Genomic DNA, 22,756 nt, shown 5'->3' with positions numbered 1-22,756 from the left:
ACCACAATTCTATTGTGAAGTGGGATTTTTATCAATGCATTTGAACAGCCCCTGTATGCTGTTAATAATATAACTCACTCAGTTGAGACTCACACAAGTCTAGCCTCATGATGAAACATACAAGAAGTACAGCAGGTAAAACGAATATATAACAATAGAACAGAACATTCAGCATATCCGTGAAAAGTGAAACATATCAGCTAATGCAAGGTGGTGTTTTTGCCATCAAGTCACAGCTGATTTAGGGCCGGTAGGGTTTTCAAGGCAAGACACCTTCACATGTGATTTGCTATGCCTGCCTCAGACCTGACGACATCGGAATAGCCTGGGCTACCCAAGTCAGGGTGCTAATTTACTTAGACACATTCAAATAGATAAAAGTTCTCTCTCACGTTTCTCTTTTCCCTCCCCTGTTGTTTCCTGTTCCTGCTGCAGCTGCCAGTTCAGCACACCAATGGTGGGTTTCTCGCCGTTTTTCCTGCTCCAGCCACATCTCCAACAGCTGTTATATCCGCTTTACACCAGAGGGCATTAAAAAAAAATTACTATTGAGAAGTCACTATTGCATTTTAATTTTAATTTTACAGCAATTTGTTACAACAACGTACTACTTCCCGGTTGTTGTTTTTAAAAAAGACGTCTCTAGCCCTTTTCGTTGCAGAGTTATGAGAAGTGCAAGGTATACATTTGTGTGGTCAAATACAAAACTGAAGTGCTCCATGTGGGCAAGATGCGAAGCATATTTTCCCTTGAACATCAACACAACTGCCGAAACCTATGGAGGAACAGTTGTACGTGTTTAATAAATCACGGTCTCTGAAAACAAATCATGTCGTTTTGCCTTTCCCATACAAAAGCTATAACGCTATAAGTCACTGTGGGAGCCAATCCTGAAACATCCAGCACATACTTTAGATAGAGACGACTTCTGTTTCGAAGACTGCCCTCACGCACGCCTTTCCTCTCTGAACCTATAGGCAGAGAGGATTAGTTGCCACGCCTCTGGCCCAATCAGAGACGGGTTTACAAAGAGGGAGCGGAGAAAGGGGAAATTACCATGTTCTGTAGACTTTGCATTGTTGATTGGGGCAACTGTTGGAAGTAGCCAGATTTTTGCCGTAGAAACCTCTCAAGCCGCCTTTTTGGGTTAGTATGTCATGGTTTTCAAATACCGTTAGAGATTATCATTGGTATTTTACTTGGGGGGTGGGGTGGAGGGATTTTTTTAAAAAAATTAAAGTTTGCAATTAAGTCAGTTTTGGAGAAGGAAGCTACCTGGCTCTTAAACTACGGGAGCTGGTTGTGGCTCCTTTGGGTGCATCCTCACATGATTGAATGCTGTATTACTCCAGTTGCAAATGATTGCCTGTAGTGCAGTATCCCGCCACGTGCGGATGCAGCCTAAGTGGGCAAGAAGAGGCACTTTTTACATGCTTAGAGGGACTCTTCCCCGTGATTACCGTTGCCCTGCCTCGAAGTCTTCTACAAATTTGGTGGCCTTATAAATACATAAAATGCGCATGCCACGGCAGATCCTGTCGTCTTTCAGTTCCCTATTTTTAGCTTTAACCTGCCTTTGTTTCAGTCCATGAAGAATATTGTTTTGAAGATAAGGGGTGTGGAAGGAGTCGTCATTCCTTCATAGGTTCTAAATCGACCCATGGCCAGTGGTCAAGGGGGACAGAACCTCAGTAGTCCATAGATTTACTCTGCTTCCTTCCCACATAACGCATTATAGAGGAGGGTACGTATTGGCTGATCCTGAACTGTATGCAGGCCTAGGGGGTTCCTGTACCATTGGTCACAGGGTTGGGCCTTGACAATATTCTCTGCTAACAGAAGGTCAGAATCTACCAGGCCCCCCACCTTGGTCCAGCGCAGTGTTTCACCCAAACATTGCTGTTGGGGTACAGGGGATTCCCAGGAGCAGCATGAAAGATAGACAAGAGTTCTGGAGGGGGGAATAATCAAAATTTCCCCCCTTCCATTAATGAAAATTAAAGTTGGTATCCCACCCTCAGTCTTCAAGTAAGGGGGCACTTTTCAGCATCTTCTCTGGGAGTATTAAACAGAATAAGTGACATGACTTTTAAATTGTTCTTTGTTTTGAAATATGTCTGGTCTCAAACGTCTGCAAATGTTCCTTGTTTGTTCATCAGAACCATGGCTTCTGGAACAGCATTGATTTACGATGATGAAATGACCAGCCATAGACTACTTTGGGAGGAGTAAGTCAATTTTTTTAGTTTGCAGTTTGAGTAATGGTCATCGTTTCTTTTAGGATAAAAGAGAATTCTCAGTGGAGTCCTGTTTTCTGATGTATGATGTATGATTGGGTGTCAGCTTTGGGGTCTCTTACAGTGCCATCTTAAGAACACTTTCCTGAGAATAAGTCTCATTGAATAGACTTGTAATCACATAGAAAACAGGGAAGTGTCAGGGTCTGAGTAGGCCGGTTGAGATTGCTCTCTTAGACTGAAGACTCTCAGCTCTGTCTTATTTGACCCTCTAATATTGTCAGTGGTTTGTTTTTGTGGTTTATGGTTTTGTGCTGGGCTGGGTAATGCTGGATTTTAATTAATCTCTTTTAATGTTTTGTTTTTATTGTTTTTATTTTGTAATCTCTGGGCAGGTTGCTGGAGAGGCAGCATAACAAAATTCTAAATAAATCCTGCAATCCTGCACAAAATTACACCCTTCTATTGAAGTCAGTGGGCTTACAAGAATGTACTTCTGCTTAGGGTAGATAGGCCTGACGTCTGCCATGATGTATAGAAAGATGTCCCGTGGGGGAACTACCATTACCAAACTAAGCAGGGCCCAATGCAGCTCTGGAGTGAAACACAGTTGAAACCCCTCTTCCCCTGATGTCATGGTTCTGAGCTGATTCGGGCCACAGAGTGCTTGGGAACATAAATCCCTGGTGTAACGTCTGTCTACAAGTTGGGTCAAGGAACCCCCAACTCAAGTCAGAGGTCACATTTAGTTATGCCCTAAGTTAGGAATGAATGTGAGCTTTAGGCATACCATCCTATGTTTACCACTAAACGATGCTGCCTTCCTGGTTTCTCTCCAGCTGGGCATTTGTCCGGGCACCCTGTGTGGGTCTGAGGGTATGTTGGCTAGGGGATGTGGCCTGTCGCAGGCCTGATGGTGACTACAAAGACCATTGCTGTGCGTTGCAGTTCAGTTGAGTAAATTGCTGTTGCATGGAAGCCTTCTTGTTGAACTGCCTATTGAGTTGACTGGTATCTGGCACTCTTCTTTCAAACCTGTTGCTTGAATTGTGACAGAAGCCACAAACATTTGACTTTTGGACTGGGGCGGGAGAGACACACTCTAACTTTGTCCAGGCTTGGAGTTGCAGAGAGGGAATTGTGGAGTCTGCTGTACTCAGAACAGCATTGAATGTGCTTTCTCTTGATTCCCAATGCAATTCTTGACTGAGGACCTAATGTCTCTGGTCAGAGGTAGATTTATCCTTGTAATATTTCATATTTCTGCCTTATGTCCCCTTGTCTTTCCATTGCAAAGAATAATCTAGCATGTGCTGCATCATTAAAGAAATGATCCTTTGCCTTGACTGTTGCACAGAAGTGTAATCAGTAAAGCTTGAAGTGGTGACGGTTAATGTTACTTGTTCAGTTTTTGTTAGGCTGCTGCTCCAGGGTCACAAAGGAAGGTGGCAATCCTGTTGCTCTTTCCACTGGTTAGAGCCATGTAGCAGCAGATAGAACTTGGGTGGAAATTGGGAGTTGCAATTTCTAATATGAAGATTGCTGAAAAAGCAGTTTTTAGTTTTTTCGGTGCCTCTGTAGCCAGTGGTGAAGGCTGAAATGTATTATCCCCCCCCCCCCGTTTCCTGTAGTTTTAAAGAAAGAAAAGTGTATTTTCTTTCCCTGAGATATAATAAAAAATGTCTTTGTGATAACTTTCAATGCCATAAGAAAATGTGGGGCTTTTTTGGTTGTTTTGTTTAGCCCCATCTGTGACATTGAAATCCCAGAGAGGCTTTCTTCCTGCTACAAGAACCTCAAGTGCTACAATCTGGTTGAACGATGCCTGTCTGTACCTGTCCGAGAAGGAACGGAGGATGAGATCACATTGGTGCACAGGTCTGCTGTAATGGATTTCCGTCATGGTTCATATTAGTGAAATAAAGGCTTTTGCTCCCTTTTTAAAATTATTTTTTTTAATTCTACGCACCAGTGAACAAAACATAAAAAGAGTATCACATATATCATATATCCAGTTTAGTTAAAGAGAAATTTTTAAAAAAATCTATAACATTTACTACTCATAATTATACACTCATAATTTTACTACTGCTTTCCGATGTGCAACAATTTTTTCCTGCTAGTCGTTTGTTCAGATATATCTTAAAATTTCCTCTTTTACCAGCTCAGGTTTATTTCTATTCCAGTACACAATAAACAAATACCATGTCTCCATGAACATCTCTTACACCATACTTTTCCCTTCCCAGATTTTCTTATATACTGCGATCTTACTCACTGTGCCTGGCAGGCTTGGATGTTTCCAAGCTTGTGCTAATAGTTGTCTTGCTGCAACCAAAAGATTTTTTAGCACATACTTTTTTCTCTGTGGTATACCTTCAGGCATACCTTCAGGCAAGATGCTTAAGAGTGCTTTTGCTCTTCCTGACCTGGATAGGCCACAAACCCGTTCTCGTCAGACCTTGGAAGCTAAGCAGGGCTGACCCTGGCAAATATTTGGATGGGAGACCTCCAGAGAACACCAGGACTGGGAGGCCAGAGGCAGGCTATCAAGCCACTTCTCTGAATGTCCTCCCTGCTCCAGTAGGAGTTGCCAGAGGTCACCATGCAGCTCCAAACCATAGTTTGCAAACTTGCTTGTTACCATGGTTGCGGAGATTTTAACTATGGTTGCAGAGATTAAAATCAGGGCTGTAGAACAGAGAGAATAATTTTCTCCAATTCCTTTAATACTAGAATTTAGGGGCACCCAATGAAGTTATTGGGAAATATGTTCTGGTCAGACAAAAGAAAATACCTGTTTAGTAATTGAGTAATTAAACTGTGGAATTCAGTGTCTGGATGTAATGATGGCTATGGACACAGATACCTTTAAAAAGGAGTTAGATTCATGCAGGAGAAGTTCACTGATGGTTACTAGCTATGGTGAGTAAAGGGAGCTTCAATATACAAAGACAGCAAACCTCCAAATACCAGTGCTAGGAAGTAGCAGTAAGGGAATTCCTTGGCTTCTGTGCCCTGTTTGTTTGGCCCTCCATGGCAACTGATTGGCTGCTGTGAGAAATAGTATGCTGAACTAGGTGGACCACTGGTCTGACCCTGTAGGGGTCTTCTTATGTTCTGGTGTCAAAGCCTGCTTAAAGGTAATGATGACCAGCATTAATGTCAGTGCACACAAAACACTACACCATGGGAAGCTCAAGGAAGAGAAGGGAAGGAGGAAGAGAGAGTGTAAGATAGTGAGTGAATGAGGTGAGCCCATGGTGCGTTCCTGATCAAGGCTGGGAGTGGATCCTTTACATCGCTAGCAAGTCGTAGTGGGAGTTTTCAGGAACAAGGTGGCACCTTGAGCTGATATTTGTATATGTCATTGAAAATGTAATTAAAATGCTTCCTACCCATTTAGAAGCCATTTTTAAAATGAAATTGATTGGATTATAGACAGACTCATTTGTGGGTTGGGGGTGGGGAGAAGAATGAAGCTTATCCAATGTTTTAACATTTATTTTAGGCTTTTAGGTTTGAGATTCTTTTGAGCACTCAGTAAATGCATACCTGATTGACCTGTCTGGAAACGATCACTGGGGTTGGGAAGCAGTTGTTTGTGATGTGGGGTCACCTTCACCTGGTTGTTTGGCCACAAAAACTGATGAGTGCTTCTCCTAAACTGGCTGTTCAATATCAAAAGTATTTTCCCTCCATTTCAGTTTGGATTACTTGGAGGTTGTGAAAAACACTCAGAAAATGAGCGAAGAAGAACTCCGAAAAGCCTCAGCTAATTATGATGCTGTTTTCTTTCATCCAGTATGTACGCATGATAATGGTCACTTTATATCAGTGTTCATATATCTTAATTTTTCCTGTGTGTCTTTCTGCATTCTGAATTGTTTTGCCTGCTCAGCTTAGTGGCAGACTGTCAAGAAGGTGAAATGGAAGGGGAGCAGTAGACCGCATTTTGGGGGACCTTGTGACCTTTCTGAGAACTGTAATGGGAGAAACCACAGCAGGGCTATCTGAATATACGGGCCTGAGCAACTTTGACACAAGCCTCCCTGTTTGCCTATTTGCATGATTGCAAATCTCTTGCTGTAACTGTGAAGTAGAAGTTGTGCATTCTGTGCAGCTAATGTACAAAGTTCCTTCATAGCCAGCTGGCCTGCAGTTTAGTCTATGGCACATGTATCAACTGACACAGTCTCTGTAGTTCTGTCGAGATCAGTGCTCTGCAATGTCTGTAGCACAGAAGGGTATAGAAAACACACTGGGTAACCTTGGGACCGCCATGCCCTCTCAGTCTAATGTACCTCATAAGGTCGCTGTGAGGATAAAATGGAGGCAAGGAAAACAACTTAAGCCACTTTGGGTCCCCTTTGGAGAGAAAAGTGTGGTGTAAATGATATAAACACACATGTATTATTTATTGGCTTCATTTGTACCACACTGGCTCTCTGGCTTTCTGTCTGGGAGGTAGGCGGCTTTTCAGTTTCAGGCCACGGAATGTCCCCTCCACTGCAGCATTAACAGCCAGTGGGATCCATCAGAGAAGACGCTGCAGAGTGAGGACAAAGTTCAGTCCCACATTAATGGAAGTGGGCAGCACAGAAATGGAAAGCTCACCTAAAATGCTACAAGCTGTTGCAAAGCGAACAGTTCTTTACAGAAAGATTAGCAAAGGAGACTGAGATGCCCAAAGGTGATTCGTTGAAAGTGAAGGGCTTGAAAGTTCTGTTTAGTGAATACCTTTTGGTCTTAGGGCTAAAAGCTGTCACTGTCACTGGCTAAAAAAATCCCAATTAAAATGGGATTTCTATTTGTTTATTTTTATTTATTTAGCTTATTTATAGCCCACCTTTCTTGCAGGATTCAAAGTGAATTAGAGAGTCCCAGAAAGAGAAAAAATGTAACTGTCCAGTATAGGGCATCCAATGAACAATTCAACAGAGGGGAGTGAAAGGTCACTTTGTGAACAGGGCAGGCTGTGTGCTGGCAGACAGAGCCAAGGATGCTGGGGAAATTGACAGGTGGGAATCTGAATAGTAAAAGTGCCAAAGAGACAGGTGTTCTACGGAAATAAATGCAGTGGTCAGAAAATGGCAAGGCAGCTGAAGATGAAAATTGTTATCCCTTCTCTTGTAGTTGTGAGAAGTTCAGGGGCCAATTCACACATTGCAAAGTCCATGTCTGGTACAGGTACTGTTGGAGATATGCTCTGGGAGTTCCATCCTTAGAAGTTAATTCCCAGGTGCATGTGAATCCAATTCAGATTGGGCAGACAGAATTAGAGGATTTAAGACCCCCCCCCCCCCCCCCCCGGAGCCATTTTCTCGATCTGTAATGGCCCCGGGGAGCCACTGTTTGACCCATTGTGGAAACTTATGTGTAGTTCATCTGTACACGGGTAGCCCAGCAATAAGGGTAAGTTTCACCAGTGAGGCAAATCATGGCTGCCCAGGGCTATTTCAGTTCGTAAAAATGGTACGGGGGGGGGGGGATTAAGCCCATCCCCATGTGCCACAGTCTGTCTGAATCTGGCTCCTGTGCAATTAAGTTCCAAGCATAGAACTCGCAATGTATGTCTGTCAACAGGACCCACAGCAGACATGTGGGGGACAAGATGACTCTGTAACATGTGAATTCACACTAAGTCTCAAAGAGACCTGCAATCTTAAGAATTATCTCTGGGATTTCGTAGGCCTGTCATAGAATCAACATGGCTGGATAAGATTTGTAAAATAGTTAATAATAGGCACAAGTTTTATACCTCTGTATGCAAACACCCTAGCAACTCCTGTTTAACGTGACATGATCAGTGTTAACCGTTTTAATTTCACTAATTAAATTCCTCAGACAACATACCGCTGTGCCAAGTTGGCTGTGGGAGCAACGCTGCAGCTGGTAGATGCTGTGATGTCAGGCACAACACGTAATGGGATGGCTTTAGTAAGGTAACAGTTTTGTAAGGGCTTTAAAAAAAGTCTTTAGTTGTCTCCAGTTCAGCTTAGTGGTGAAGTAATGATGTGATGTTTTCTTGCAGGCCCCCAGGTCACCACAGCCAGAGGGACGCTGCCAATGGGTTTTGTGTGTTCAACAATGTTGCCATTGCAGCAAAATACACCCAAAGGAAATATGATGTACAGAGGTTAAGTAGATATCTGTTGGTCTCTGTTTATGACTTTCATACTGTAAGGCTCTATAGCTCTTAAAGTGACAGTTTTTATTTCATGCAGGGTTCTCATTGTTGACTGGGATGTACATCATGGACAAGGAATTCAGTATATATTTGAGGAAGATCCAAGGTTTGTACTTTGCTTGCTTGGGCACCCTTGTTAGCACACAGTGAGCCCAGCCCAGTGCAGATGAGTTGAAAGGGTGATGAGACCTTTACTCAAATCCACTCTGTCCCAGCAGGACTTTTCCCCAGAGGCGAGAGAAGGAGATAGAGAGAAAGTCAGGCATTAAGTTCTTGAATATAGGAGTAATGTTTATTAAGCTCACACTAAGGAAATTAAAAAACACACACACTCCAGTGTCTTCTATTCATATATGGCATGCCTCCATACATACCTAGGCTAGCTGTAGAGACAGCTGATACAATTTGAATTGGAGACTTCTGACAGGTGGCGATTCTGCTCCCCCCTTGCCCTTTGATGGGTTTTATACTCCTTTGTGACTCAGGCCCCAAGTGGTTTACACCCTCCTCCTTCCTAGAAAGAGATTTCAGTGGATCCAAGTGGGAGGTACCACTGCTTTCTTGCGAAAATGGTCTTCTGTTTGGGACAGCCTGGTGGAAATTTCTACTTTCCTTCTTATCGGAAGGTTGCAGTGGGATGATTCTGGAGACTTGGTGGGACGTGATCCAGGGACATCATCAGTATTATGGCCAGAGGTTGCCTGTATGATAGTCAAGATACCACTGTAGCGGGGCTGAGGTGGGGGAGGCAGTCATGTGCACAGTGTCCTTTTGAGTTGCCTGAAAAATGGGGGAAAGCATTGTCTGAATGTAGTTTGTGTTCTCTGCAAACAGTGGAATAGACTCATCTGCTTTTTGTGATTTGTCTTTGGATAACCTTAAAGTGGACACAGTCACACCTTGCTACACTCACCCACTTCAGGGTTACCTAGAAATTCTTCAGGAAACCACTGCCTTGTTTCATACAAGGGTATATAGTAAACCCTTTCTAAGGTTGAGCTTTGTGTAGCCTAGTGGGTAGAATGCTGGGCTTGTGGATGTTAGTTGGTGTGGTAGATAGTCCTAACAGGACTATCCTATGCTGAGTCACTCTAGTCTAAACTCACTGATTTCAGTGGGCTTAAATTGGTGTTACTCCGCATAGGATTGCACTGGTAACCCTTAGAGAGAATGGATTGCTGATTTCCAAAAAGGGAATGATCATGGGGGAACTATCTGTAATTCTTATGACGACAAGGTTCTGGTTGTAAAATATAATTTATATATTGCAGATTCATTTTTCTTGGCAGTTCAGCATGGTAGAAAAGTTTCAGTTGAGTTTTAATGCTTACTTTGTCTAACTCTTTCAGTGTTCTCTATTTTTCTTGGCATCGGTTTGAACACCAGAGATACTGGCCTTCCCTCAGAGAATCTAATTATGATGTGGTTGGTCGGGGAAAAGGAGAGGGATTCAATATGAATGTACCCTGGAATAAGGTGAACCTCACTTGATAGCATCATAGCTTAAAAACACAAGAAGTGTCCTTCTGGATCAGACTAGTGGTCCTTCTAGTCCAGCATCCGTCTCCATATAGTGGTCAACAGATTGCCCTGGAGGGCCAAGAAACAGGGCATAGAAGTCCCGGCTTCTCCCTGATGTTGCCTCCTAGAACTTGTAGTCAGAATTTTATCGCTTATGGATGCGAAGGTTCCCTTTAGTTACCATGGCTAGTAGGCCCTCAATAGACTTGTGCTCCATGAATTTGTCTAACCTTTTAAAAAGCCATCTGTGCTAGTTGCCATCTCTACAGCCAATGGTAGTGATTTCCACAACTTATTGACTGAATGAGTGAAGAATTACTATCTTTTGTCTGTCTTATCTCTTGCCCATCAACCTCATTGAGCCCATAGAGACCATCAAGCTCTAGTAATATGGGACAATGAGAAAAAGTCCACCTTTTCCACCCCGGGCACAGTTTTATAAGTCTCTGTCTTGCTTCCCCCACACCTGTAGTCATTTTTTCCCCTAATCTGAACAGTCACAAACTCTTTAGCTTTTCTTTATAGGAAAGGTTCTCCAACACCATAAGAATTTTGGTTGAGATGGTGGTAGAGCTCTGAAGTGGCTCCTCCTGCATATGCTAATGGGTTAGAGACTGAAAAAAATGTGGTTTCCAAGAAGATGGTTTAATAAAAACAAGCAGAACTATCCCGTTCCATTTCTTCTGTATGTTGTCATTTGTGTGTTTACTTGTGTGCTGATTGTATGCATAATACTTTTGCAGCCCCAGCACCTAAAGACGGGGAAAGGGAAGTGAAGGCAAAACCCCCTTTATAACAGCCCACCAATAACACAACCACACACAGCGTTTTGGAATCAAATGTGGAATAAAATGGCCACAACTTTTATTGGTTACAGCTGTAAGAAGCCTTGACACAGCATTGACAGTCGATGTACTCTGTTTCACCCAGCCCACCTGCTGGGGTGGGGAGAACCATGGGATGGTAGGTTGCTGGATTTCACAAGGACAATCACCACTAAGTCGTGTGAGCCCGGAAGCTTTACTGAGCTGGAAATTGTGTGTGTTACATCATTAATATGCTATCCTATCAACGAAGAATGGCTGCTACTGTTTAGCACTTTGATTTTTTTAAATGTTTAAAAGGCTTAAAATGTTTTAAGTGTTTTTATGTGTTTTATGTGGATTTATGGTACTTTGTACCAATGAATGTGAGCTGCCCTGAGCCTGTTCGCGGGGAGGGTGGGATAAAAATGGAAATAAATAAATAAATAAAATAAGTGGTCTCCCCTGCCACATAAGCATGAGGGTAACCCATTGGAAGCCCCCAATCTGAGCATGCCCGTTGAAAGCCCTCCCCCCAAGATCCCTTAAGGGGAATCCCCATATGCCAATTTCCTAAAATGGATCTGGCCCCATGCTGATACCGCCCTAAGGTTGTCACAGATAAATGAAGCAGAAAACATAGTGACCAAAAACATAACCCACACTTCGCCATAACTTAACCCCCCTGTGGGGTTACATGCGAACCCCACAAACCTTCTTCCCCTCAAGCTCTTAACACCTAGGGAGGGATGGGTGGGCAAGCAATCCTACGCAGCCAGGTAAGGCTCTCTGGAAAGTATCCTGGTAACCAGCTGTCACAACTCAGGGACATGAAAACATCTGGAATTACCTGTTGAGAAGGTATCACTCTTGCACAGTGCTAGAGCAATAATGAAGTGACGGTAGAAACCCTAAAAAATACCTTATGACAAATTATATATCCTCATTTGGGAAGAGATTCAGAGAGTTTTCCAGATAAATAGATTGTACTAAACAAAGCTAATAATTGATCATTGTCCTGTTTTTGGCTTTGCAGATTGGGATGAAAAACTCTGATTATTTAGCTGTATTTCTTCATGTGTTGCTCCCAGTAGCATTTGAGGTAACTTTTTCTTCATCCTTAAAAATAGCACTTGCATGACAGAAAAGTTACTAAAAGCTCTTGTGCTGTATTCTTGGTACTGGGAAATAATCTTCAGGTGTCAAAACAATAGAAAGTAGGTGAAGTTCCAATCTGATATTGTTTCTAGAAGTAATGTCTGCATAAGCAGTGATAAAACTGTTGGATTAAAAATTGTGGCTGATTCCCACTCCCCTTATTCTCAGGAAGCCTTGAGGTGGTTAATACTTTGAGTGGCTCTTAAAATGACCTCACTCCACTTTCCAGTTCAGAGAATGAGAGACACAGAAATACAGTGCAGTCCTAAGTGAAGTTACACCTGTGTGGATCCATTGAAGTCCGTTGACTTCAGTTGACTTAGAAGGGTGCAACTTTTGCTTAGGACTGCACTGACAGAGTACTTAGTCCAGTTAAGGGAACCTTATTTTGGTTTCTGTTGCCTTCCAGCTTAACCAGGGTGCCACTGTAGTGCTCTTAAAGGACAATCTAAATATCCCATTATTTGCACTTTCACGAAACACAGTAAACACGAGCATTTGCTGCACTGCTTTACCTGACACTTGTTATCAAAAGCCAAAGTACAATTCCTTCTGAATTACTATCACTTATTCTACTGGACTATAAAACTATACATAACTATGTCTTAATTGATGGGTTTGGCTTTTTCCTTTAAATCACAGTTTGATCCAGAACTTGTTCTGGTCTCTGCTGGTTATGATTCTGGAATTGGTGACCCAGAGGTAAGCAATTGGTAGAGACTCCCCTCCCCTCATATCCTTTTCTTTCCTGATTGTAGTTTTAAAATCTCTTTGTGCATAAAAGGAGACAAGGAGGCTTCTTTGGTGAGGGGATATGGCTGAGTAGTAGCATGATCATGGAAAGTCGCTGTTCTACCAAAACAAACTTCAAAGGGAATATACAACGTGAAAGTGCTGAATTAGCACTCATCAGTTAAATACTACTGTTATCTTGGTTTTAACAGAGATTTGGGTTTTCTTACTACTGTTGTAGTCGTTCTACAGGACCCACTTTTTAGAAACTTAAATTGGCTGTTCCTAACTTGTTTTATCATATTATAAACTGGTAGTGATAGCTAGGAGCTGCGGTGGCTCAAGTGGTTAAGACGCTGAACTGCAGGCTGTGGAAGGTCAGTAGTTCAGCATGATGGAGTGAATCCCCATCTCTAGTTCCAGTTCCTGCCAACCTAGCAGTTCGAAAGCAAGAAATTGCAAGTAGATAAATAGGTACCACTTCAGTGGGAAGGTAACAGCGTTCTGTGCACCTTGGTGTTTAGTCATGCTGGCTACATGACCGCGGAAATGTCTTTGGACAGCGCTGGCTCTTCGGCTTTGAAACGGAGATGAGCACCGCAACCCTAGAGTCGGATTCGACTGGCTTTCGAGCAAGGGAACCTTTACTTAGTGATAGCTATCAATTTTCTTAAACTTCAGAAACCTTCTTCCTGATCAGTTGTATTTATCCTACTTCATTGTTTTGTTTATTTGTACCCCTCTTCTAACCCCTCTCATCATTCATTATGTGTAATCCCATTCCAGTCCCTTACACTGAGAATCATACTTGAAAGATTTATGATGGGATTCATACCCAACTTCTCTCTGCGTGAACTTCTGCCCCCTTCTGTAATTTTCCCTGTAAGATTTTCCAAAATGATTTTCATATATGTAATGAGTTGTGGCTCATGAGAGTTCAGATAGAGTTCATATAGATGTTGTTAGTCTCTGAGATGCCAATGAACTTTTGATTTATTTGGTGGTAGAGTATCTCCTTTGAATTCAGAAGGTCCCATGTTCAATCTCTGGCATCTCGAATTAAAAGAATCTGATAGTAGGGGATAGAAAGACCATTACCTGATTCCTTGGAGAATGGCTGCCAGAGTAAACAATGCTGACCATTATAGACCAATGGTCTGCTTGGTATAAGGCAGTTTCTTGTGTTCCACAGTTCAGGCTTGTCGATACAATGAATCTTCGGTTTATTTGTTTCCTGTTTTAGGGTCAGATGAGTGCTACACCAGAATGTTTTGCCCATCTTACTCATTTTCTGATGCATTTAGCAAAAGGAAAATTGTGTGTGGTCCTAGAGGTAAGCTTTTTCAATATAATGATTTTCTACATAAACCTTCCCTACAGTGTTTTCTCCTTAGTCAATACATGTCAACATTCACCACATTTGAGATGTTCATACTTGAACATCATAATGCTAACTAAGCAATTTCCTAGAGTTCCATCAAACTCTCGTGTTATTATTAGAAACAGAATTCAGAGGCATGACATGCCTATGAAGGGTTAAGCGCTATGTAGAAACAACTGGCTCAATTGACAGGTACTTGCTTTGAGTTTTACAGGGCAAAGGAAATGGGTTTCACTGCAGAACATGTGGTGGTGGTGGGGAGAAGTTTGTGCCTTGGTTCAGAAACTGGATTATAGATCTTAGGTTTCACCCCCTTCCCAGTGGTGTTCTCAGCTCCCGGGGAATACAATAAAGTGCTATCTGTGGGAACAGCATCACAGTGTCATGCTAGTTGGAAGCTTTGTGAATACTGTTTGTTTGTTGTATAATACCCAAGCCTTTGGCTACTGCCAAAGGAGATCCTGCACCTGAGTTGTGGAGGGTTGGGATCGGGAATTAGGCTCCTAATGCAGCACCATTGGTGCCAGCACCGGAGGTAAGGAGTTTCGGGGTGATGCTGGATTCGGGGGCTCAGATCACTTCGATTGCCAGATTGGCCTTTTATCACCTTCAGCTAATCAGGCAACTAGTTCCCTGTCTTGCCCCCTGGGACTTAGCTACAGCGATCCATGCAATGTTCACTTCCAGGCTAGACTACTGTAACTCACTCTACGCAGGGCTATCCTTGAGCCTGATCCGGAAATTGCAGCTAGTGCAGAATGTGGCAGCATGCTTGTTGATGGTGATGCCTGCGTAGGCACACATTCAACCAATGCCGCGCTAACTGCACTGGCTGCCAATTGAATACTGGATCCGGTTCAAGGTTATGGTTTTGACCTTCGAAGCCCTATGTTGCCTGGGACCATCATACCTGCGGGATCGCCTCTCCCCCTATGAGCCCGGGAGAGCTTTGCACTCTTCTGATCAACATCTCCTGGTGGTCCCTGGCCCAAGGGACATCTGATTAGCCTCGACCAGGGTGAGGGCTTTTTTGGCCCTTGCCCCAGCCTGGTGAAACATGTTCCCACTTGAGATCAGGGTCCTGCAGGACCTAACAAAGTTCTGCAGGGCCTGTAAAATGGAGCTGTTCCACCAGGCCTTCAGTTGAGGTGGCGGGCGTTCAGTCTATTCTGGGCCCCCTGTCCTGTCCACAGCACTGTTTTTGACTTTTCCCCCAGTACCCTACTGTTTCTGGACACCATCTGGACACTGGAGTTTCTTAGGGTAATTATGTTATAATGCATGGGTTTGGTTGATCTGCTATTGCTATTTATTGTTTTTATTGTTTGTTGATTTTATGTTGTGAGCCACCCTGAGCCCATTTTTTTGGGTAGGGTGGGGTATAAATTTAATAATTAACCAAATAAATAATAAAATACCCATGCTTGAATTTATTTTGTTTGGATTATGGCCTTATGTGTTGTGTCTAAGTAAATAAATGTTTGTTCATACAGGGTGGATATCATTTGAGGTCACTTTCTGAATCTGTTTGCATGACTATAAAAACTTTGCTTGGAGATCCTTTACCCGCTTTGTCTGGAGAAATGAAACCATGCTTAAGGTATCTCTGTGTGCATGCCTGCGTGTGATTATGTACATAAATGCATGTATGTGGCTACAAACCAGCCAATGTTAAGCATTTTTAAGACCCCATTGACCTCAGTCAGGAAGTTGACCACATCCTTAACCATCTTCTATGAAAATTAGGTTTATGTTTGGCTGTATTGCAGCCATTGTTGATATATACAGTTGCTGGTGTGTGAAGGTCACTGGTAGTATATTTGGAATGGATGTGCTGTTTAGTAATTGTCTAATACTTCATTTTATGGTCTTAAATGCATGAAGCAAGCATCTACAAAATGTAAGGTGCAGAACAGAAACCAAATTATACCTGGAATGAGGTGGTATAGTGGCTACAGCATTGAACTGGGATCTTGGAGGCCCAAGGTAGAGTTGCCAGGACTGGGGGAGGGGGGCATTACTGGAGGGGGCGGGGCCTTCCCCAGTATGATGACGTCACACAGAAGTGATGTTATCACGTTGGGGACCAGTTCCCCCTGCTTTCCCCCCCCCCAAACATTTAAAGGGTGCCTTTAAATGCTTTTTGGAAGAAGCGGGAGGCTGTGGGCGCCTGCGCTCCAAGACGTGAATTCGCGACTTGGAGTGCGGGTGGCCACCCCTCTCCCTCCCTCCATTCTGCAAGATTTAAAGAACCCTCTAGCTGATCAGTGGGCCATGTGCTCCTGCTGGTCAGCTGGAGGGCCCTTTAAATCTTGCGTTGGGGTGCAGCTTGGGATGGGGTTTCCCCCCACTGGCAAGCTGTCTGGTGGTGGGAAAGAGCCCCCAAAATTGGGGGGAAAAACCCCGCTGGGACCGGGGATCTGGCAATCCTAGGCCAGGGTCAAATCCCCACTCTGCCATGGCTCCTTACTGTGTGACCTTGGGCCAGTCACGCACTCTCAGCCTACACAACCTCATAGGGTTGTTCTGAGGATAAAATGAAGAAGGGGAGAATGTTGTTAGCCACTTTGGGCCCCTTTGTGGAGAAAGGCAGGGGACAAATCCACTAAATAAATAGATAGAGGTGTTTGTATCTTTCTCATTGTGAATGGATATCTTTGGTACATGGTGTTAGAACGGCAGTTCTGTCATCCTATGAATTATAATAATGATTTGTTTTTATTATGTTCTTCCTCCAACAGAGTTCAGGACAGCATTTTCCCTTTCCCCTCTTTTAATCTTACAGTAACCCTTAGAAATAGGTTAAGCTGGCCTAAAGGTCAGCCAGTAGGGTATCCTTCAGTTGCTCGAGGTTTGAACCAGGATCTCACTGGTCTAAATCCAACATGCTCCGTTGGCTTTCAGAATCAGGGGTGAGGCATAAGAAACAAAGTGATCTCTTAGTATGTTTGTGGGCAAGTAGGGCTTCATGGTCAATGGCTGGCCCAAGGTTGCCTAGTAAGCCTAATGGAAAGCATGAATTTTGAACCTGGGTCCTAAGGTCTTAACCACAACACCACACTGGCTCTCAGTTATCTTTTTATTCCATTGTTAGGATGAGACAAACTCTTTCAAGATGCAAAATTCACTATCTTAAGAAGTGTAGTTTTAGAGCACAATTCTAAAATAGGTGGGAAATGCGGCAAGTGTTTGAGGTCTCAGAAACCAGAAAAGAATACTGGCCAGGATATCTATAGCTCTTTCCCACCTCTCACCATTTTCTGTTCCCAAGTGTACTTCTGCTCCCCTCAGATGTCATTTCCTTCCTTTGCATCCTGCAACCTTTCCAAAAACAGACTTTTCTGCTTGTTATCATTGGTATGCAATTTTGAATACTGCATATGTCAAGTATAGCTTTTGTTGCTGTGCAGTATACACAGTCCTGCCCATAGTGAACCTGCTGGAAAATGTGTTTTGGAACCTATATTCATCCTCTGTTGTAATATCTTCCGGTGTGATCTAACTCCATAATTGCTCCAGTCAAGGAGTGTAGGAAGCACATTCCCACATATGGCTGTAAATCAAATTCAAATTCAAATACCTTTTATTGGCATAGAATATTAAAACATTTCCCAATAATACAATCCAAGAGAAATTATAAAATAGATAGTCGTGGGTATGTCAGGCCTAACTCAAGTTGTTACAAGTTAGATTTGACCATACAAAAGATGCCTGAATCATAAAATAAACTGGCATTCCAAACTTTTAAACTTAAGTTTTTAAACTTATAAATTAAGAATCATTAATATGATCAGGGTTACTCTTCCGTTTTATAAAACAATGGAGAAACTTAGCGGTCAGTTCAATGATCTCCAGATCTCGTGAAGCAAGGAGAAATTGTACCTTGATTCTATCTGATTGGCCTGCTACCATCCTAAGGGGGGCTTCTATACACTCCACTCGAATGTCATTTAACAATTTACAGTGTAAGAGTATGTGCTCAACAGTTTCTATTTCACTTCTGTTACAACCACAGAACCTGATTGAATAAGGAATTTGCTTATATCTCCCCTCAAGAATAGCAGAGGGGAGAACATTAAGACGGGCCAACAGATAAGCTCTACACATTTGCGGTGAAGTCAGACAGAAAAAGTAATATGGTAGAGTACCAGAAAGGGGATAAGCCCACCTTACTGAGGAGCACCTTCCGGAGGCAAGGGCTCTGAGCTCTTGCAACTCTATATCAATAAGTCTCTGTTTAAGCAAAGTAAAGACCTCAAGCTCTGACCGGATGACAAGGTCACTCAGGTTAAAACCAATAGAAGTGATTTTCTTTTCAATAGCCATAAGCCACGCAGAGGATTGAGATTCTTCCAGCATATAGGTGATAAGGCTATTGTGGTTACATCTAAAATGCAGACGTAGCCAAAATCTGAAAGTAATAATCCAGGCCTTGGTCTCTAACCGTCTCAAATTAAGCTCCAGACAAATGGCAGCATAAGATACGCACGAAGGCAACCCCAGAATCTTCCTCAGGAATTTGGATTGTAGTTGTTCAACTGCTTTATTAAAAGCAGTAATCCAGATAGGAATACCATATAGTAGCTTCGCGCTAATTTGGTGTGCAAACACTTTTATAGCTGCTGGCACATACTGATTACCCTTAGTGTAATAAAACCGCAAAATTGCGAGCACACAGCAGTTCGCAGTTTTAATTGCCTCTGTTCTGTGTGTTACCCACCTGGAGTTATGATGAAAGGTGACCCCCAGATATTTAAAGCTTTTAACCTGCTCAATTATTTTACCCCTTATGCTCCAGTTCATAGGTTTCCAGAATCCCCCAAAGGCCATAACTTTAGATTTTTCAAAATTCACTGAAAGTCCATTATGGTCACAATAATCCAGGAAACACTCCAACAATTTTTTCATCCCTACTTCAGAGCGGGAGAGAATGACGGCATCATCAGCGTATAGAAGCAGGGGAATTGGTCGTCCACTTAAACATGGGCAGTGACTATAGCCCTCAGACTTTTCCAAACAAGCTGCCATTAAGGAACAAATTAAAGAGAAGCGGGGCTAAAATACATCCCTGTTTGACCCCAATATTAGTAATGATTTTTGGGGTTAGAGTACCCTTACTAGAGCCTCTAATTTGACAGGTTGTACCAGTATAAAGTTTCCTAATCAAGAATAGCAATCTTAAATCCATCCCCAGCTTCATTAGTTTCTTCCATAGCAGCTCCCTAGACACAGAGTCAAAAGCACCCTTCAAATCAAGGAAGGTAGCAATTAACTTGCTTCCTTTCCCTTTGTGGTATTTATTTACTAGGTGATTTAAGACTATACAGTGGTCTAAGGTGGACTTCCCCTGACAGAAGCCGGCTTGTTCAATTCCCAGTATCCGTTGTTCAGATACCCAAGCATTGAGCTTAATCGCCAGATGTCTTGCATAAAGTTTCCCAATCGTATGGCTGTAGTACCTAACCCCGTGGGTTCATCCTCCCTGTCTGAGGTGCTAGGCTATATACAGTGCAATTCAAAGCAGAATTACACCCCTCTACAGCCATTGAAGTCAAGGGCTTAGAAGGGTATAACTCTGTTTAGGATGGCACTGTTAGTTAATATAGTCCACCTAAGACAAAATCACAACATTAGCATTGCAGTATTCACATGTTTCAAACTGTATTTGCGAATCTAGTAACACCAAAGCTCTAATCTCTGGATACTGCATACAATAGGTTAGTAATTTGTGTTGTTGAACGTCGTAGCAGATTTTTCTGTTAGATTTTTCTCAACAATATAGCAGTCAGGTAGATATTTACAACATTCATTTTAAAAACAACTCATCCTTTGCTTTCTTTTGCAGTGCATTAGAGTCCATGCATGATGTTAGAGCTGCACATAAGCCATACTGGAAATGTTTCTCGTATGAAGGTAATGGTGGATATTTCTGTTTTTTTCCTACAACACAGTGCAGTCAGTGGGGTGGATCTAGCCATCCTCCATGGAGCTTTCCTCCGATTTAAGTGGGTTTTCCTCCAGTGAAGATAGAACTTCCCTGCTTTCCCTTTGCACTGCAGCACAGTTTGTCCCTGGAAAACCTATTCCTGAGGACTGACCTTTAGGAATGGTGAAATTCAGCACAGGGAGCTGCCACTTGAGGGGGGACTTTGGAAAGATGAATCACCTCCTTCCTCCTCCATGAGGAGTGCCTTCCATTTATGCAAAGCTGGTGTAGATCAAAACTCAATGTAGTAGAAGTTGTGGTACCAGTTAGGTTTGAAATTATCCAGGACATCCATTTGAATACAGTAGTCAATATAACTACTTGTGTGAGCAGAGTTGTGAAAGACCAGGGTCCTCCAACCTTTTTGAGCCTGCAGACACCTTTGGAATTTCAAGAGGGGGTAGAGAGCACCACCCCAAAATGGCTGCCACAGGAGGTGAAGCCAAATGGAATACCTCCCTCCTCTCATCTTTTGGGAAAAGAAAAGCCTGAAGAGGGAATGGAACCACCAGTCTGTCTGATCCTCCAATGGAAAACCCTTTCACTTAAATGAGGGGCAGCCTTGCTACTGGCCACTTTATGAAAAAATTGGCAGGCACCAAGGGAAGTACTGGTAGATTCCATGGTGCCCACCCTGTACAAGACACTGCAGCTTTCTGTCCCGTCCCCCCTATCTATGCTGAAGAGGGTCAGTGGATCTGAAGAAGCAGTGTAGGGAACAAACTTCAGGAGGAATGAGAAATGGCAAAAAAAAAAAATCCCTGCCTTCCTCTGCATCTGGAAAAGCTGTTTCCTTAGAGGAGCTGCTGCTGCACCAATAGAATGGTGTCTTAGCATCCAGGTCTTCTGCTTTTCCACAAGTTGTGTCTTCTGTTTGCCAAAGATGTATTTTGTGGTATTGTTCTCAGACCTGACTCCCTTGAAAGATCTCAGCACCAAATCGTGCCAGCTGGAGGAAGGGGAGCCTGTTCAAACCGGCATACCACTTGTGAATCAACAGGAAGCTGCAAAGACAAACAGCGATGAAGCCACTAAAACGGATAAGTTTTTGGAACTGCATATGAAAGAAATTCTGTCTCTGGAACCTGCTGTTAGAACAGTAGTCGCTGTTGCTGAAGGGAATGCTGACCTGCTACCATCCTTTGTTCAGATGGAGATGAATGGGGACTCTGAAGAGCTGAAAGCCATAGTCCGGTTAGCCACGTTTTTGTCTGTTCTACAACTGGGCAGAACATGAAGGAGCCAAGCTGAAACACTTTTACACACCACTGATTCCTGTCACCCACTGAAGTACATGCTCCACTTTCATCTTGCTGGAATCAGTGGGAGCGGAAAGTGCTTAAGCTCTAGCTGATCCTAGCAGCAATTTGAACCTCCAATTCATATCACCCAGTTAGTGTGCACTGTCTTCTTTTAAACCTTTGGTTGTGTTCATAAAAAATTAACAGTGAAAGGCCAAGGTTAAGTTGAAACAATTTATCGTTTTCCAACAGAGATCAGAGCATTCTCACACAAATTAGTCTTGGTGCATCTCGGTATAAATGCCAGTTTTATATGTAGGTCGTGGTTATTGTTTATATCTCATTTTATTTCCATCTTGGAATTCAAGGCAGTGTATGTAGCCCAGTCTTGGTTAGCTTCAACAAAGTTGCTGCATCATGTCCCTTTAAATCATGCTGTGAAACATGAATCTCTATAAATTATATCACTGGGAGTTCAGGCCACAAATAAAACTAAAACTAAACCCATACATTGTTGGGTATTTTAATAAGGCATATTGCCTTTTTGTTGCTTTTAATTCCCAGATTATTTCATACCACTGAGCTTTTGTACACAATTCTGTTTTAGATTTGTCTATTTTTTTTTAAATGAACAATAATGTCTGAACTACAGTCTTTGTATGAAGAATGTATACGTATTCTCCTCCAGAGACCTGCTTTAGGCAAGTCACAAACAAAAACAATATCATAACATTGTTAAAAGAACAATTGATGATCAGTATTAAATTACCTTTACCTATTAAATTGACAATAAATGATCAATATTAAAGTCAAGCCAGAGGCATAAAAACACCATAAAACAACAATTGAACAGGCTAAAAAAATCCGTAAGGCAGTGTTCAGGCTAGAAGCAGACAATAAAAACAGCAACCCCCCCCCCCCCAACAAAAAAAAACAAAACAAAACAAAGAGGACAGTTAGAACATAAGAGACGCCAGTGTTGGATCAGGCCAAAGGCCCATCCAGTCCAACACTCTGTATCACACAGTGGCCAGAAATACCAGGTGCCATCAGGAGGTTCACCAGTGGGGCCAGAACACTAGAAGCGCTTCCACTATTGCCCCCCCCCCCAAGCACTAAGAATACAGAGCATCACTTGCCCCAGACTGAGAGTTCCTATCTATACCTTGTGGCTAATAGCAACTAATGGGCCTCTGCTCCATATGTTTATCTAATTCCCTCTTGAAGCTGTCCATACTTGTAGCCGCCACCACCTCCTGTAGCAGTGAATTCCATGTGTTAATCACTCTCTAGGTGAAGAAGTACTTCCTTTTATCTGTTCTAACCTGACTGCTCAGCAATTTTAACTAGGTTAAAAAGATGTTTTTTTTCCTGGTGCCAATGGGACTTGAAGGTAGGCACACTAAGCAAGCCTTAAAGGAGAGAGCATTCTGAATAACCAAACCAACTTTGCCAAACACACAGGTAGGTTGATTCAAAAGCATGTCTCGCTGGGTGCTCTCAATTT

The 22,756-nt window shown here is 42.7% G+C and overlaps 1 protein-coding gene across 1 annotated transcript in view; it reads left to right on the top strand.

Annotated features, from left to right (window-relative positions):
- The first annotated feature begins 1,069 nt into the window (after positions 1 to 1,069).
- Positions 1,070 to 22,756, top strand: part of HDAC10 (histone deacetylase 10) — a 29,444-nt gene continuing 7,757 nt past the window's right edge. The window contains exons 1-14 of the mRNA XM_015411801.1: positions 1,070 to 1,146; positions 2,160 to 2,228; positions 3,981 to 4,115; positions 5,945 to 6,041; positions 8,085 to 8,182; positions 8,272 to 8,376; positions 8,465 to 8,533; positions 9,777 to 9,903; positions 11,788 to 11,853; positions 12,552 to 12,611; positions 13,885 to 13,974; positions 15,516 to 15,622; positions 19,868 to 19,935; positions 20,917 to 21,202. Of these exons, the coding sequence (XP_015267287.1) occupies positions 2,164 to 2,228; positions 3,981 to 4,115; positions 5,945 to 6,041; positions 8,085 to 8,182; positions 8,272 to 8,376; positions 8,465 to 8,533; positions 9,777 to 9,903; positions 11,788 to 11,853; positions 12,552 to 12,611; positions 13,885 to 13,974; positions 15,516 to 15,622; positions 19,868 to 19,935; positions 20,917 to 21,202 (1,373 nt within the window). The 5' untranslated portion in view covers positions 1,070 to 1,146; positions 2,160 to 2,163. The remainder of the gene's footprint in view (positions 1,147 to 2,159; positions 2,229 to 3,980; positions 4,116 to 5,944; positions 6,042 to 8,084; positions 8,183 to 8,271; positions 8,377 to 8,464; positions 8,534 to 9,776; positions 9,904 to 11,787; positions 11,854 to 12,551; positions 12,612 to 13,884; positions 13,975 to 15,515; positions 15,623 to 19,867; positions 19,936 to 20,916; positions 21,203 to 22,756) is intronic.

This window comes from Gekko japonicus, unplaced genomic scaffold (assembly GCF_001447785.1).
Source record: "Gekko japonicus isolate JY-2015 unplaced genomic scaffold, Gekko_japonicus_V1.1 scaffold283, whole genome shotgun sequence".
Taxonomy (NCBI): domain Eukaryota; kingdom Metazoa; phylum Chordata; class Lepidosauria; order Squamata; family Gekkonidae; genus Gekko; species Gekko japonicus.
The sequence above is the reverse complement of the archived record's forward strand: the minus strand, read 5'-3'. Positions and strand labels throughout refer to the sequence as shown.